The sequence below is a fragment of the Drosophila virilis genome, chromosome X (genome assembly GCF_030788295.1).
Source record: "Drosophila virilis strain 15010-1051.87 chromosome X, Dvir_AGI_RSII-ME, whole genome shotgun sequence".
In the NCBI taxonomy this organism is placed as follows: Eukaryota; Metazoa; Arthropoda; class Insecta; order Diptera; family Drosophilidae; genus Drosophila; species Drosophila virilis.
Genome location: NC_091543.1, coordinates 23957236 through 23975068, shown reverse-complemented (window position 1 = coordinate 23975068; position 17833 = coordinate 23957236). Strand labels below are relative to the sequence as shown.

Here is a 17833-nt window from a genome sequence, read left to right as displayed (position 1 = left end):
TGAGTCACATCGATCTGGTTCAAGCTTAAGCTTATTAAAGTGAGAAAGCAGAGTATATTCTTTATATCTTGTTTCTTCCTGCTGGTTGGGTTTTAGGCCAAATCCTGCTCTCATTGCTGCCCTAACCTCAATTTCGGGCCACATATAATATGCACCTTAAACCTCGTAAATGCCGAGGCAAGTGAATTTACATACATACATACAATGTTGTATCTTGCAAGATAAGCAAGCTTTTTCAAACAAGAACTTAACGGTCGACAGATTATTCCCATGACCGCAACCCATACTGATTGCCTATAGCTCTATAATATAATAATAATATAAAGTGTCTTATATTAGTAACAAACCTCGTTTAATTGTACTCACTCCCCTCCCCCAACAAACAAAAGCTGTAAAAGATCGATGCTTGAGTACTCAAAAAAATGTTTTTTCCTATGCAACACTGGTTTTTTTTTTCGACTTTAAATTGAAACCGACAAAATTTGCATGAACTGTTGTGTAAATTTGTGTTGCGGTAGTTTGTTAAACGTAAATTGCAGAGCCTTGGCATGTTTTATTTTGGCATGCACATCAATATATTTTGTATATATCTATGCATATACATATGTATGTATGTGTATGTATGTGTGTATAGAGCCAGTTTCAAGGGCTGCTGGAGTTGATGTATTGGGTCAAGCAGGGTCTGTCAGGGCGACAGACAGCTTTGATAAGGCGTACGAGTCGAGCAGAATAAACAAGCATTAATTTTAAATTTTTGGAAGCGTACATACAACAAAATTTCATCTGGTTATACTTTTTCCCCTCCCTTCCCCACCGCAAAATCTATAACTCTGAGGCTTCCTAATTAATTCTTTTATCCCACCGACATACACAAATTAATCAAAAATCAATAATATGATGAAACTCCATGATCTCTATGGACAATCGTTTGCACACGAGTTTCAGGTGAGTACGGTGTAGGCTGTTTCGCGAATGGGCGTGGCATTTTGTTTAAACCCGCCTCCGTATCGCGCGCCAGTTTACCAACCCGGATTCGATCAAGAATGCCGTCAAGCGGTACAACCTGCAGCGCGCCGCGGAGCGAGACGAGAACCGCAAGGAGAAGGAGATGCACAAGCTGAGCAAGCCGCGTTTCTGCAAGATGCGCAACACGGGTCGCGACGTGCTCGGCATGGTGACATCGCGCGACCTGGACGTGGAAACGCAGATGTCGCTGCGGGCCAAGCAGCAGCTGCTGGATCTGCAGCAAAGCAGCGGCGGAAACAGTCGCAGCAGCAGCTACCGCAGCAGGAACCAAAGCCCAAGCAGCTGCAGCAATGACGACCAGGAGAACGATGTACAGCATGGCGTGCATCGTTTGGCCGGCGGAGCAGATACGATAGCGCCCCGTGCCGCGAACCGGAGCAAAAAGCAGCGCAACCGTAAGGTGAAACGTGGCGCTGCCAAGCAAAAGCTATCGGATGCGGATCAATATACAGCGCGGATCGAGGGACTGCATCGGGAGGTGTGCGCCGAGCTGAAATCTATGGGACAGGCGCAGTCGGAGCTGCGGGTCTCATCACCCAGGCGCAAATTAAAGCAGCAACGCGTCCAGAAGCAGCCCGTCAAATCCCAAGCTGCCGCCAATCAGCCGCAGCAGGCGCCGATCAAGAAGACCGAGCAGCGCCGGAAGCCATTAATGAATCTGGAGAGCCCATCAGTACATTCGGAGCCAGACGTGATACTGCAGCGCCTGAAGCAGAAGCTCAATGAGGATGAGCCGATGCAAATGAAGCAAGTGTCCTACGAGGATTACCCACAGCCGGAGGGTCAGTGGGCGGACATAATACCCTCGCCGATGATGCCCCAGGCGGTGGACGTGAATATGTACGAGCCACTGACTGTGCGCCAATCGGCCGGATGCATGTATATGGAGCAGCTTGTGCCCGTCGAGCCGGAGCCCCTAGATCCCTACTTTGTGGAGGACAGCGATCTGGAGCAGGAGTATGCCGATCGTCCCGGCTACATGCGCTACATTGAGCGTCTGCCTTACAACCTCAGTGAGCCGGATGTGGCCGATAATGACGGTCCACAGAAGGCCTGCTTCGTGGAACTGGAGCCGCATCCACACTGGATCAGCTTGCAGCGAAGTCTGAAACCAATGCACTATACATCCCAACGTTCCGACACGGACACCTGCACGCTGTGCGAACAGGAGGAACAGCAACAGCAACAGGAACAGGAACAGCTCACCTATTGCAGGTCCGAGGAACAGTCAATAGCTATTGCTGCTACTGACAGAACCACAGGCACCATCAATCCTGCAGCCCACAGCTCAGGCACAGGTCGGCCCGCAGCAGCCCGGCAACAGCAGCAGCAGCAGTCGCCGCAGTTGTCATCCGCCAGGCGATATGGACACAGGCAGTCGCCGGATCCGGTGACGCCGACCAATACAAAGTTCCGGACGCCGAAGGCGCCTCAAATGGCGCAGGCGGTGCGCGGTGGCGGCGGCGGCGGTGGCAGCGGCAGCAGCAGGCAGCCGAAGCGGAAGCTGTTGCAGGAATCACCGGCTGCAGCCAAAGGGCAGACGCTAGGACGCCAGCCCGGCGGACGGGACAAGGAACAGCAGCAAGCAGTTGGCGTAATGCCATCGCAGCCGCTGACAGAGCTCTCCACGGCGATGGCTGCGACAGCAGTGCAGGCGCCGACGGCGAAAAATGCAACGCCACGTCGCAAGGCACGGCCCGTGGTCTGCACGAGGTCGCTGGAGAATCTGAAATACCAGAAGATGTCCATATACAACAAGATCTCATTGACGCAGGAGCGCATCATATCGGCACTGGACCGCCTCCAGGGCAGCCTGCTGCAGCTGCCGTTGATCAGCAACAGCAGCCAGGAGAAACAGCGACGCGAACGGAACGCGTTCAATTTCTGTGTGAGATTCTCGCGGAACTTTCTGTATCCGCTGCGCGGCATGATCGAAGATGTGCGCTGCACGCCGGTGGCGAACTTTAACAGCAGCACCTCGAACGAGGCCAGTCAGCGAGTGGTCTGCGTTTACGGGCTGATGCATCACTCGATTGGCCGTTACCAGCGTCAGGTGCGCTACTTCCTCCTGGACAAGGTGCCGCAGAAGCTGAGCGCCCTCATCGAGATGATGTACACGCTGACGAACGTGTGCCTGGAAAAGGGCGTGCTGGATCGTCAGGATCCGGTGGTGGAGTGCCTGCAGCAACGCTGCACCAGCTTCCTAACGTTCATTGAGGACATGCAGGAGCAGCGCTTTCAGCTGGCGCGCGAGACCTATCGGCGCCTTCAGAGGCGCGTCCATGGCAATGGGCATGGGCATGGTAATGGCCAGGCACGGCCAGGCATGCACGAGCGCTACGATCTCAAGATGTTCCTCAATGACCTCAAGCTGTATGAGCCGCGCCTGGTGCCCAAGGAGCGCATCGAAAAGCGTCGCCCGCGCCCCTGGTTGCGCAAACCCAAGCTGCTGGCGGATCCCATCGGCAGTGCCCAGCCCGTGCCGGGTATCATTCTCGGCCAGCCAGCCGAAATGCAGCCGGAGCAGCCCACCGAGGATGTGCCCACCCATATCGAGTGCGTCCAGTGCGGCGACTATCGCGGCGAGCCATCCAGCGAGCTCGACGAGGAGCCCAGCGAAGGCCAAAAGCATCAGTTGACCAACATATTGGCGCTGCTGCAGCAACCCGGACGGGAGAAGCGAGAGCTACACCAACAGCTCCTGGAGGCCATGGAGCATGTGACCAAGTCGCAAGTACGCGAGGTTCTCGATCCTCTTGTGCGCTCCCTGGGCGCCATGTTAAACAAAAAGGTAACTATCTAATTAAAATTAAAGCTGAAATTAAAAATTGAACAATCCACCTCGTGCCTCTGCCCTATATGAGGATGCACAGTTAACAGATGAAGCCCCTTGAGGAATAGACGCTGGCAGGAACCAAATGAAACAATCTGAGGAATTTTCTTACATTTCTTTTCGGCCATCCAAATTGTTAAGTTACTTATTCTAATGCATATACACACTTATGTGAGTGTTCTAATCATTTGTGGGATAAATAAAATGCATCGATTTGATCGTTATAAAACCTCACCTCTCCCTCGCGCCCTCCACAACTGATTATGATAGCACTATACATATGCCTAGAGAGAGAGAGAGAGAGAGAGAGAGAATGCTGACATGTTCCTGTTTGAAATAAAAATGCTAAGGATCAAGATTAATTGTCATATATTTGTATAGCTTCAGAATAACAATACAATTTAGAAAGAGATAACATGTGAGATAAAAGAGATAGTTATAGAGAAAGAGAGAGAGCGAGAGAGATAGTGTTGCAGGCGACAAAGTGTATGCGAGTTAGGTGTAGAATATATAACAACTATGTAAAAACATGCATATATATATATATACGTTGACTCCACACGCCCACGCATCCGCCCGCATCCCCTACCCCATACCCCTGGCCACACTTCTCGCGCCAAACAACTCTTGACAGCTCTGGCATCTCTGTTCTAAATGCATCTTTCGTATAAAATGCATTTTATATATAAAAAAAAAAAATAATAAAAATAATAAAATATCTATATATTTTAGTACATCCGAATGCAGCTAAAGGTGAAGTAGGCGGAGCTCTCCAAGTGGCGAGTGTGTGTGTGTGTGTGTGTGTGTGTGCGTGTGTTTATTGTGGAGTAGTCGGAACTCTTTTTCCTTTTTGTTAGCTTAGACTCGAACGTTGACTTTCGAATATGTTGTGTTTAAACTCTAGTTGTGTTACGTTTTAGCTTTGTTCAACAACTGCGAATACTACAAATACCATAAACATCTATAATATACATCGATCTGTTGTGCGTCCGTCCGTCCGTCCGTGCAGAGGGTGCCCGGGCCGCCTTCCAGCCTACTCCGAACAGGCCGTGCACATTGGCTTATTGTCCTCCACTGCGAACGTGCTGGCCGTAATGGGCGTCAGGCACTTCTGCAAACAAAATAAGAAACCATCATTAGATATAGTAAAGTGTATATAGTTTGAACCGGCGCGCGGTTCAAATTCAATTTGCAGTTTTGCACCCACCTTGCACTTGAAGCAATCCCGATGCCACTTGGCGTTGAGCGCCACAATGGCATTCTCCGTTATGGGCAGAGTGCAGCCGGCACAGCGGGCCGCGAACAGCTGCTCAAAGTCGATGCGACAGTAGGGTCGACCGTCCCGCTCGTAGAATGAGGTGCCCACCAGCGGCTTCTTGCATGGACCGGCGCATACAAAGCACTCCTCGTGCCACGACTGCTCCATGGCCTTGATGGTGCGCTGGTAACGAGAGAGTCATGTATTGTTAGTCAAATATTTCGAATTTAATCTAGGTACAATAAATACACTGACGATTCCAATCAGCTGCATATGTGCATATATAAACATAATCTCAATCAAAGCCAATCAATCGCACACACCCAGCGCAATTCTCGCGACCTTGTGACATTGATGTAAACACAGCTGGCGATAAGAGGGCAGAACGAAAATTTTTTAGCAGGCAATGCCGAAGTTCTAATGCTCTTTCTATGCAATTCTTACAATACTCAAACAATACGAAGGGAATAATGGTAGTGTTGCCAGAGTGTTGCAAGTCTGAATTCCTTTCTATGCAATTCTCACAACAGATAATTCATTTAAAATGAATTGCAGTTCGTTAATGAACAGATTCTTGTCAATTAACTCTATTTATAAACATATTTAAACTTGTTAACTTTTATTTAACGTAAACGTTGACATAATCCAAAGAAAATCTTTATACTTATTTAGTTTTAGTTGTGAGATTGATTCTTTTATGTGGAAAAGTCAATTTACAATACAGAAATATTGTAGTATATAAATTCGTATTATTAGCCAACTTGCTTAAAATGATATTACCGCATGCTTAACAAAAATGAATTTAGAACTTTTCATATTTAAATAGACATATATATATATATTATCATCTAAGTGATTATATTGTCGTTGATGCAGCTTCTCAAGAGCTGGATAAACTAGCTTTTCCGCCCGTATAATAGTCCTATAAATAGACATCACATACTATATGCAATTCACCTTTGCCGACAAAATGACGATCAAATACACTACGCGCATCTGCATATATGTACGGGTTAAATATAATCAAGTTTCCTATGCATTACAATCTTTATAGACTATACGAACAAATGTTGACAATATTAATTACAATTGCCGCCCGCCAACGCTCATAAAGCGCCAAAGTTAATGGCAAACAGACGACTGCGACGATGTCATCAATGTGGATCTTATGTCAACGATTCGGACGGGCGCTGAGACTGAGATACTTTTGATCTTTAGTCTACGACTGGGGCTGGGACGCGAACGGGGACTGAGACAGACCAGAAACTCCAGATGTTATGGCTATGAGTCGAGTAGGAACTGGGATTGAGGGTTGAGGGCTAGTCTTGATCTTGTGTCCCTGATTTGGATAGCTTCTGTGACTGGGATTGAGAAAGCTTTGATCATATGTCCATCACTCGGATAAGGACTGGCACTGAGAAACTCATGATGAAATGTCTATGCATCGGATAGGGACTGAGTCTAAGAAAGGCGACCCTGGGCTTGGGATGATGACTGGGACTAGAACTGAGAAATCCTTGATATTATCTCTATGAATAGGAACTGCTGCTGACGGTGACAAGTACTAAGAAACTCTTGAGCATATTGCACTGGCACGAGGACTGGAAGACAGGAAATTGCAAAATTGCAATGTCAATCGGTAAAGGGTGGGGCTGAGTACTTACCTCCAAGATGGGTTGCTTGCAGCCGAAACAGGTGCCCGAGTAGTTGCTCACAAAGCAATCGGAGCAGACCGGCTCCCCGCTCTGTATGTTGAATGTGGCCTCGGTGATGGGACGCTGGCAGTCCTTGCAGGCAAAGTGCTCCGGATGCCAGGTTTTGCCCAGCGCCGTAATGATGCGCTGCTGTATGACCTCATTGCACTTGTGACAGATCGATGCCGGCTCCGACTGTGCGAGATAACAAAAGAATCGCGCTCAATTAGAATGGAAATCACGTCGGCAATGCGTTCAAATATTTCATAATTTGATATACCCAGTTCACAACAATGTGACTGGAATGGGTGACTAAATGGTGCGAATGAATGAGTACATGAATATGTATTCATATAAATACATATAATACATAGGTCCGTGCTGTCCAAGGGGGCGTTCAAAGTGTGCCTTGAGTTCATAAACCGCACAACAACAGCGATTTGCGTAATTCAATGAAGAAAAAAAAACAAAGAGAAAAAAACTTCAGAGCCGCCGACCGCAGAACGAAGAAGAACAATAATATGATGTGTACTTTTTTAATAATAATAATAAAATGATGAGCATCAGCGTTAAATCATTTTGATTACACATTATATAGTAATGAGTCTCCGTTCTGACGGCTGTCTCGAGCAGTTCCCCAATTAAACGCAATCTAGCAAAATCTAATCGTTTCATATATCTAACAAATCTGAGTACCTACACAGTTTATTCTCTGATTTGCATCAAAATGTAATCAGGTCTTACAAGCCCATTTGTAATTTTCTTTTTTACATTTGAATCAATCAAAATAATTCTGAGTTGCTTTTCGAAAACCGTTTAGAACTGAGGATCTATGTGAGTCGGCTCCAAAGAGTATGCTATAAGTATTTGTGTGAAATTGTGTCAAAAGCGAAATTCGGAACACAATAAGAAATTCATTTGCAAAAATAGAAATGTACAGTATTTAGCTTGGGAATACGGTTTTCTTTAATGTGATAGTAAGATATGATGCATGGTTGCAAATCAAGATCTTATTGGGGTTTTGATCTATTTTATTCGACAACTGAAGTAACAAAATTATTCTTCAGAAAAGTTTCTCTAAGTACCAAAGTGAAATCTGTGTCATCAATTCTAAATAGAATTCAGAACAGCTTGGAGTTCCTGAAAGCTCTGTTGTCATCGAATAAATGATGTTCGCTTTCCAATCAATTCTGCTGACAAATGATATTCACTTTTCTATAAATTCGAATGGTTAACATTTGTATCGAAAATTTGTGTTTTCTAGAGAGATGAAACCTGAAACCATTTGATTTATTGTCACATTTTATTTTTGTGGCTAATGCAAACTGGAATTTTTTTGTTTTAAGTAAATAATCGTAAGTGGAGTCCTAAAAGTCTAAATGACAAACGATCCAATTAAGAGTTTCGGCTAAACCGCTTCCAAAGTTTATTCACCTTGAACTTTACACTCGGCTTCTGCGTAATACTACAGATATTTGTTCTCCCTGACAACAGGTTGTTTGCAAGTAGACTTAAGAGCTTGTCCAGAATGGCAAGAAGTATGCCACAAAACCAGTTCGATTCCGGAATTGCAATTTATTATTTACTGTTAACCGAACCTTTGCCCCAACCACCACGATCTAATATGTTGATCCAAAATATTTTGGTTCAAAATAAACTAAATTTCCGGGATATTCGGGATCTCTAGGAAAAAGTTCCAGATTCACAAATCGAACCCAAAAGCATGGGGCTGTGGCACATGATCCGAAACTATTGAGATTTTTCGACTGTAAAATTTCGAAAGCACTTTTTATAAATTTCATGGCAAATATGCCATAGGAGATGGCCATGGCCATTAGATAAACTGCCCCCGAGTGGCATTTACAATTCATAATTGTCCATAAGTCCAAACATTACAAATGTACGCTATCTGCGGTTATTCATCGATTCGATGACACGTATCGCACATTTGCTCAGGTGTCCATGGCTGACCAAACTGGCCACCTGGCTGTTAGCCCACTGCCATATGCCGTATGGGCCACCCACGCGTGGCGCGTCGTGGATGGGCAAGTGGCAATGGCAGCGAGGTTTCTTAGCCGAGTCGCAAACCATTCGGAGGTGTCGCTAAAGGCGTCAACCGATTGTCACCGATAACTGTGGGAAGAAGAAAAAAAAGACAACAAATACAAACAGCAAGGCGACGTCACCACAAGGCAAACGGTAAACGGTTAACGGTAAACGGGTAATGGCGAACAGGCAGGCGCAATAAATGAAAATCGTTGCTCATAAAAATGAAAAATGGCAGCAGGTCGTAAATTTCACCAATTTACACGATGCACTCTGCGCTTGATAACGCGAGGGGCACACTGGGACGCGCGGGGCACCAGCAGCTGCAGCGCATTGCCAATTGCTGTTCTATTTGTGTGCGCGCGCTGCTGCGCCTGGCAGCTTCGACGTCGACGTCGACGTCGGCGCTCTCCAAATTTAATTTGCCCGAATTAAACGCACATTAATTTTTCGGCTAGCAATTGCGGGCACTTTGCTGCCTGACTAGCTGCCTGTTGCTGTTCTTGTTTTTGTTTTACTCGCTTGTTTAAAGTTTGCGCCAGATGTAGCAACAACAAAAAGAACAAAACAAAAAGACGAATAACAAAAAGAACAAGAACAACGGCGAAGACGACGACGTCTCACTTAGATCATCGCTAGAGTTAGAATTGAATTAAGCAAATGAACACAAATCAACGCTCGAGAGAACGAAAGAGAGAGAGAGAGAGAGGGAGAGCGCCAATCGACACACTCGAAGTAAGTTTGCTTGAATGGCCCTACCATAAAAGAAAACAGTAAAAAAAACAACAACAACAAAGGCAAGCAACGAACAAACAAAAAGCAGCGCAGCAAACGACAGCGCACAATTTCATGAAAAAATTTAACGCCCAAACAAACAAAAATTAAGAAGCAGACAAACGGACGACTTCAGTTCCACGAACATTCAATACCCTTACAGCTTTAAGCTGTATATGATAAACTGAGTCGGAACATCGTATGAACATTGGCCGAAACAGCACGAATGTGCAAGCCTGTAAGCCATATTTCCACAAGGGTATTTCGTGTTCGAGCATGCCGAAGATAGCAGCTCTTGCTAGTTCTGTTTTTTGTCTTGTCAAAATTGTAAACAATAAAGTAAATATTTTCGTTAGTAACTTGCTAACCGACCGAAAAAGTTGTCTGTGGTTCCGTTCCGTTCACGTTTTGAACTAGCTCGTTGCTTTTAAGTTCTTGAATTGAGGACTTGGTCTAAAAGATGATTTGTAATTGGCTTTAAGACTCGAATGAAATAATAGAATTTTCCGTTTGCCTAAGATATTTTCGTATAGAAGATGCGGGCCAAATTTGGTTAATTTTAAACCAAAATGGTTCAAAAAATCATAGCTTCTTTGAGGTTAGATTTGATTTAAGGTTAGGTTCACTTTACAAATATTGCATCAAGTAGATAGTCCATAATATTATAGCCTAATAAGTCCAATTACGCGTAATTCTAAAATGTTGCAAAATAATCGTAATAATAATCTAAGTTGTAAGCTTGATCGATTTAATTTAAAGTTGGGAATTTGTATTTTCCAGGATCGGAGTTCAGATTGAATCATGTTTCTCTGCTGACTTCTGCGCTAAGTGCACCTGCTTGACGTGTGCTCTGATTGGATTTTGAGTTCTTATCAGTTAATTGCTGCAATCACACCGCCGCCTCAGTTGCCAAATGAGCTGCAGCAGCAGCAGCAGCAACAACAACAACAGGAATGAGAATAATTAATAACAAGCGTAAACAACAATTTAGCCGGCACAGTTTTTCCCTTGAAAAGCCAACAAGCCGCAGTAAGTCAAAACAATTTATTTCAATTTTTGTTTTTTTTTTTTTTTTTTTATTTTTTTATATTTTGTTTATTAAGAAATCTGGTATCCTGTTACTCTATGTTAGCAACTTTTATCAGAGTGACATAATTACTTAGCTTAGCGATGATTGTGGTTTTACAATTAGTTATACAATTAGGTTAACAGATTACAGAAACATATTTTGGTGTAATTAACGAAGCTTGTCACCTATACATAACGATCGATTAGGTCGGTTGGGTAGGTCCTCTTCAGTCGCCTTCTTCTTCGCCTCCTTAGCAGGCTCCTCGCCAGGATGTTTGGATGGTTGTGGAGCTTTGTTGAGTAGCTCGCTGCTTGCCTGTTGACTATGTCGCCCACCATTGGAACCTTGAGGTCCTTGGCGATGTCGCGTGTGCGAATATACCATTCGGCTCCAGTTATTTTGCGCAGGGTTTTGGCCTGAATGATGCGGATTTTGTTCAGGTGTGTTTTTGCAGCTATACCGTAAACTTGAAGCCCGTAACGCCACACTGGGGCAAGGATTACCTTGTAGATTAGGACCTTGTTTCGGAGCGAGAGTTTGTTTTTGGAGTTGAGGAGCCAGCTCATTCGCCTTATCTTAGATTTGATGTTGCTCGTTACTGCAGAGACGTGCTTACTAAATGTAAGTCGTCTGTCGAGAGTGACACCTAGGTACTTGTGTTGACGATATTGCTCTAGAAGCTCACCATGAAGAAAAAGTCCGGGGCATGAGTCCTTGCGTAGAGTGTGGGTAACCGTGGCGCACTTTCCAGGGTTCACTGCGATGTTCCATCTACAAGCCCAGTTTTCAAATCGCTTGAGGTATTCCTGCAAGAGGTCAGTTGCCACGTACACACATTTGTTTTTTGCAAGGATTGCCGTGTCGTCAGCAAACGTGGCCACCAGAAGGTCCTGCCGATCATTCCGTCTGCTTGCATTTGCTGTGGGCATGTCATGTGTAAACAGGCTATATAGCGTGGGACCCAAGACGCTGCCTTGTGGAACGCCCGCTTTTATGCGTTTGGTTTGAGAGGCTACTCCATCCTGCACCACTTGAAAGGTTCTCTCAGTTAGGAAGCTCGCAATGGTGCTAAATAGCTGCGGATTCAATTTGTCCTTTATCTTAGAGAGGAGTCCTGCGTGCCACACCCGGTCGAAGGCTTCTTGGATGTCAAGGTATGCTGCCACCACATACTCTTTCCTGTGAAAGCCGTCCAAAATATAATTTGTGACCCGATGTAGTTGCTCAGGGGTACCGTGTTTGAGTCGAAACCCAAACTGGAACTTCGGGATCAAGCGTTTTATTTCCGGGGTATCCAGGACCCTTCTGAGGATGCACCTTTCCAGAATCTTACCAAAGGCAGGCAGGAGGCTGATGGGGCGATAGGATCCCAGTTGATTAGGGGGCTTTCCGCTCTTGTGCAACATGATTATATGTGCCTTCTTCCAAGCCACTGGAAAGTAACCTAGCCGAAGAGCTGCATTAAAAATGGCGACGAGAAAAAGCACCGCCTTGTATGGCAGTAGCTTGATTGTATGGTTGTCCAACCGATCTTCCCCAGGGGCTTTGCTGCTTTTTAATCTCTTCATCTCCTGCTCTACTTCTTGGAAGGTGATTGGCGATACAGGGAGTGACATTTGGAGTGGCGCCTCCAGGATTTGCGCGACTCGCTGTATCCTTGCATGCGATGCGGTCTCAAACGGCTTGAAGCGCTCCTCCAAGTTGCAGGCAAAGGCTTCGGCTCTGTCCATTGGTGATCTGGCCCAGGTGTCATCGGGAAGTCGAACGGGGAACTTTGGCGCAGCTTGCCGCTTGTATCGACTGCTAAGTTTCCACAGCGCGAATTTGGAGCTCTCGTCTGCCGTTGCTTCCTCCAGCATGGTGTCTGTGGCATTTCTTTTCGAGATAATCAGCTCCTTCCTGACCCTGTTAGCAATACGACGATAGAACCTGTCAATCGTGGGGTCCTGGGTACGGACATACTCCCTCCTCAGTCGCTTTTTTAGGGCGAGAAGACCTTCCAATATGGGGGAAAACGTCCTTGGCCGCTGGCTTGTAGGGGCTGAGTAGATATGTGCGGGCGCAGCGTTGGCGGCTGCGGCATGTACTTGGTCCAACAGGGTTTGTACTGCAGCGTCGACGTCCTCAACTGACAGAATCTGCGTGTTTAGGTTGATCAAGCTATTTAGTTCGGCCTTAAATCGTTGGATGTTCGACCCAGGGAGGACAAGCCTGCGCTTTTTTGGGATCCTTTGTGCAGCCGTGTTGATCGTTGTGAGGAGTGGCAGATGGTCGGAAGATAGATCATACTCTTCGCGAACCGATAGTACGCTGTTGGGGATGCCCTTGAATATAAAAAAGTCGATACAGGAAGGCGTACTTTGCCGGTTGTACGGAAAGTGGGTAGGTCTACCGGTGGCCAGTACCTGGGCTGAGCAGGGAGTGAGCGCCTCATGGAGCGCAGTGCCTCTGCTGTCAGCTCTGTAGTTTCCCCACAGTCTGTGCTTAGCGTTGAAGTCGCCTCCAACGATGAATTTGGGGCCAAGCTGGCCAAACAGGGAATCAAATTCCGCTCGGTTCCAGGGGATGTTTGGTGGTAGGTATGCTGCCGCAACGAGGATTTCGCCCAAGGGAGTCTCCACCATGATAGCAGCCAGCTGTGTGTCGCTGGAGGTCACTGTGTGTAGATGGTAGTGTGCTAAATCCTGCTTTGCCAGCACTACAGCACCACCTCTGGCTCGTCCTGTAGGGTGATCCGCACGGTAGCAGACGTACCCCTCCATTGTTAGGTACAAGTTTGTGTGCAGATGTGTTTCTGAGATGAGCATGATGTCTACATCATGCTTTTTCAGAAAAAGCTTGAGCTCGTTAGCATTTTGGAGGATGCCACGAGCGTTCCACGATCCGAGACGTAACTGGGTAGCCATTATTTGCGGCTTTTTGGGAATCTAAGCTGCGGGGAACCTTGCGCATCCTTTAGCTCTTTAATGCTAACCAGAATGGTTGCAACTGCGGCATTCAGTGCTGCAATGGACTGCTGGAGGTTTTGAAGGATGCCTCCAAGGGAAGCGTCTTGCTCCTGAGGCCCTTGCAGTGGTTGTTGGAGCTGCATTGGATTGACGGTGGGCTGAAGAGTGCGCGCTGGGGGTTGGCGGACTTGTACATGATGGCCTGGCCGTAGCGCATCAGCATACGACAGGCCCTGTTGCACAATTCGGGAAGGTACGAACTGCTGAGTGGTTCTTCGTGTATTTTGAGGATGGCTATATCGTGTAGGAGGGGAGACATTGATGGCCGGCTGCCTGGCATTTAGTCTCACCTGATAGCTTGACGTGTGCTCTGATTGGATTTTGAGTTCTTATCAGTTAATTGCTGCAATCACACCGCCGCCTCAGTTGCCAAATGAGCTGCAGCAGCAGCAGCAGCAACAACAACAACAGGAATGAGAATAATTAATAACAAGCGTAAACAACAATTTAGCCGGCACAGTTTTTCCCTTGAAAAGCCAACAAGCCGCAGTAAGTCAAAACAATTTATTTCAATTTTTGTTGAATTTGTATTTTGTAGTTTGCTTATTCAAATGCGATAATTAAAATATTGCACACATGATTCATACTACTCGCACACACTCTCTCTTTCCACTCTCTCTCCCTCTCTTTGTGTGTGTGTGTGTGTGTGTGTGTGAGGTCTATTGTTGTTGCTGCTTCTATTGCCCAGAGGCCATCAATCAATGCTGTCAATCAACGAGGCGCTATGTTTAGCCATACAAATTGCTGCTTTCGGGCAACATTGCGTATAAGTAATTGCCATTTGAAGTACCCCCGCGGGCCGCGGGGTGTGCCGGCCCGTGAGGGGGCGTGGCACGGAGTGGGTGGTGAGCCTGATTGTTGCAAACATTAAAAGATCACCTAACGCCGGTCGTTGACCCTGACATACAAAAATTTTGAATAAAACATTTTTCGAGCGAAATCCGATGCGAGCTATTAAGTCCATACAGAAAGCACTTAATTCTCGGGTGCTAGGTTAAATCTAGGCTAAATCGGGAAAAACTTCAGAACAAACAGAGAAAACCCGCAAAATAAAAGCAAATAGAAAACCCATTTAATATTGCTTTAGATGCATGTTCGAGGAATATTATAACCAAAATAATATAGAAAATCAAACAGACAAAAAAATTATGGATCGGGATCAAACACATATAATACAAAGATAATATCAAATACATTTTGACGGATAGAAACTAGAAATTAAAAATGGCAAAGAAAATCTAGACAATTAAATGTCATTCTAATTAGGAACTTTTTTGAAATACTTTTCATTTGGAAGCCTTTCTTCCTGCAAATGATATGCCTTGACCCACTGAGAAAATTTTTTCATTTCTTCAGAAATTTAGATTGTGCCTAAAGAGACCTAAAGGCTGCAAATTTTGAATTTCGAATAAATAATGCCTTTTAATGCCTGCATAATTATTCGGCAAATTGTATTTCCTGTTTAATCTATTAATTTTTTATAAATATAACATAGCTCAGTTTCTAGTCAGAGATATATATTTTTAACTTGAAAGAAAGGGTCTCACTTTTAAAGAAACAGAACAAAAAGTTTAGGTTTCTGATGCAAAAAGTTGACTAATACTTAAACAAAACGCTCTCTGACCATTGCACAATATATATATGTATTAAAAATATATATATAGATAGATTCTTTTTTGGGTAAGAGAGTGAAATTGAAATAAATCATTCGCTTCAATTGGCTGCCAAATTTAGCCTCGGAATGCTTCTCTCGCCCAACGAATGGAAATGATGTCAGAGCAGAGCTTAAAGCTGGAAATTTGGCTTTGAGGTCTGTGCTGTGGTGATCGCCATTTGATCTGGATGCCTCCGGCTCTTGGAGACGGGCTCCAACAGCGGCGCGACACTTTTGCTTTCCCAACCAGATCCGTGGGCGTTGCTCTCAGCCCCAAATTGACGCATAGATCAGCGGCTTTCTCGTCAACGACTTCAAGTGCCGACCCTTGCGAAGCAATTCGTTTGACTATAGTTTATACATATAAAGATATTTCTGAATTTTTACAATTTTTATTATGGTTTTTTTTTTTTTTTTTGTTTTTTGTTGAAAGTTTCATGTTCGCCCACTAAACCAGACGGCGACTGGAGGAGGCCCAGGCACGTTGGTAACTTTGAAAATATTTTAATGAATTGTTTTTCGATCTTATGAGCTTGTGTGCGTGTTTCTCTAAGTTTCTGTTATTTTTAGTATGATAATTATCGGCAATACCTATAAGGCCAGGCCAGTCCATATGGAGACGCGCTTTGTGCTCGTCTCTTTGGTAGGCAGCTCATAAAACTACAGCAAACAGCAAGCAAGGGTGCTTGCTAGTCGAGAGTGCCTGACTTTGGGATACCCTGTGGCCAGCTACTGAGGCTTTGCTCAGCTTTACACCAGAGCAAATGTATTCTCGAATAAATTCGGGGGGAGAGTGGCAACAGATCTACTTAGATCTTTGTGTAGTCCTGAAAATAAGGGCATATATTCATTGATATAAACTTGTTATATATAGATGAGACTATGCGACTCGGCTCTATGTCTTGTTCGGGAATACATGTGCTTCTTGGGCTCACCGATGGCTTCTTCTGCCTGTTACAAGTCTCTCATACCTTTTGCGCTAGGTAAAGGGTATAAGAAATGCCAAAAAAAAAAAAATGTACACATAAATGGCAGTTGGGCTTGTGTTTTTGTTTATGTTTTTGTTTTGTTTGTTGTAGCATGTAACACTTGAAAATTCCACTCGCTATGAATCTTGCACATGGCTCGCTAAGACCAACTTTGGAGTAGACACTTCGACGACCACGAGCAAAGAAAAAAAAAAAACCAAATGCGTACGAACGTTGCGGCCGATGCGGCGTATACGCAATGGCAACCTGTTTGCCAGGGCAGCCGCCCACACGCCAAACGGCGTCTAGTTAACCGGGTGGCCAGTTGGGCGAACCAGCTCGAACAGAGTATATATATTAATTTTCAGCCATGTAGCCATGTGATGAACGATGAGGTGTGTGGGGGGGAGGGGAGGGGGTTTCAAATTTGTGAATTGATGTTTGTCTAGCATATGATTTATTTTGATCGATTGGTAATTTATTGTTTAGGCACATTTGCATATCCACTTACCATGTTTTATTTTTGTTGCTTCCTCGCTTTGGTTTAAATTGCTTTGGATTTTGTATAAAAGCTTTGCTTTGTGCACCAGCAGATAGGAAACTTTAACAAAAAACAAATAAAAAAAAAAAAACAGCTAGGTTTTTACCATATACATAAATACTTCGACGAGGCGATTGCGTTCACTGTCAAATCGATGCTCCGATAAAAAGAAGACAGAAATATCAAAGCCAGCTAAGGTATATTACAATTAGCCTAAGGTAGTTGGGAAGCCAATATGAATATGAAAGTTGAGATAAATATTCTGAGGGCAGGCTGTGGGTTCGAATGTCTCATAGCGTTGTGTACGAAAGTTAGGCTGCAAAGCTTATTGGTATATTCCAAAGAGAATATTTATAAGATGAGCAGATTGATAAATGAAGAGAAATCAATGGAGACAGATGCTAAACCAGTTTGTCTCGTCTCTAGAGTCGAGAATAGCATACTAAATATAGCTGCAACCTTAAGGGCACACCTCGCAGTATTATCCTGCTCCGGACAGACCACAGACAACAAGCAAATGGGCAGGGCATGGAGCAGGAGACTCAACTGCATGTTAAAATTGCTGACAAGCAGAAGCGACAACAACAACAACAACAACAACAAATAAGGCGGCAAATCAACACTCAAATGTCAAAGTCAAGCAAACACACACACACACACGCACACACACACACACTCAACTAATTCGAATTGAATGCTGACAGCAGCCAAAGGCGAACAAACAAAAATTGAATATTAATAAATTGTTACAATTACATTTTTGTTCGTACAAATTTTAGTTGAGAATTTTTTTTTTGTTATATGTGAAAAGCGTGTCCGAAAACAGAAACAAATAGAAAACGGAAACAAGCGAGGGCGAACCGCGTACCGCGAACCGAAAACCGAACCGAACCGGCGAGCGTCGACCGAGAAACTGAAATTGAAACCGAAGCGCAGCGAGCACTGAAGCCAGCGACAGCGAC

At 44.9% G+C, this 17833-nt stretch overlaps 2 protein-coding genes across 4 annotated transcripts; one reads left to right on the top strand and one right to left on the bottom strand.

The window, feature by feature from the left end:
• Positions 1–631: 631 nt before the first annotated feature.
• Positions 632–4217, top strand: LOC6631505 (uncharacterized). Of its 2 annotated transcripts, none has more exons than XM_015171179.3 (3): positions 632–945; positions 1019–3817; positions 3900–4217. In XM_015171179.3, exons 1-3 carry the CDS (start codon positions 895–897, stop codon positions 3918–3920), a joined length of 2871 nt encoding a protein of 956 aa, XP_015026665.2. In that variant the 5' UTR covers positions 632–894; the 3' UTR covers positions 3921–4217. The 2 variants fall into 2 exon arrangements, with proteins under 2 accessions (XP_015026665.2, XP_002055324.3); XM_002055288.4 differs by having other exon boundaries at positions 636–945; positions 3891–4217.
• On the bottom strand, positions 4212–17775 carry LOC26530844 (transforming growth factor beta-1-induced transcript 1 protein). 2 transcript variants are annotated; one of them, XM_015171279.3, is made up of 5 exons: positions 17642–17775; positions 16842–16931; positions 6782–7006; positions 5067–5300; positions 4212–4970 (listed from the first exon to the last, which is right to left on the bottom strand). In XM_015171279.3, the coding sequence occupies exons 2-5, from the start codon at positions 16842–16844 to the stop codon at positions 4893–4895; spliced, it is 540 nt and encodes a 179-aa protein (XP_015026765.1). In that variant the 5' UTR covers positions 16845–16931; positions 17642–17775; the 3' UTR covers positions 4212–4892. The 2 variants fall into 2 exon arrangements, with proteins under 2 accessions (XP_015026765.1, XP_015026764.1); XM_015171278.3 differs by having other exon boundaries at positions 17628–17770.
• Between the last annotated feature and the right edge of the window lie 58 nt (positions 17776–17833).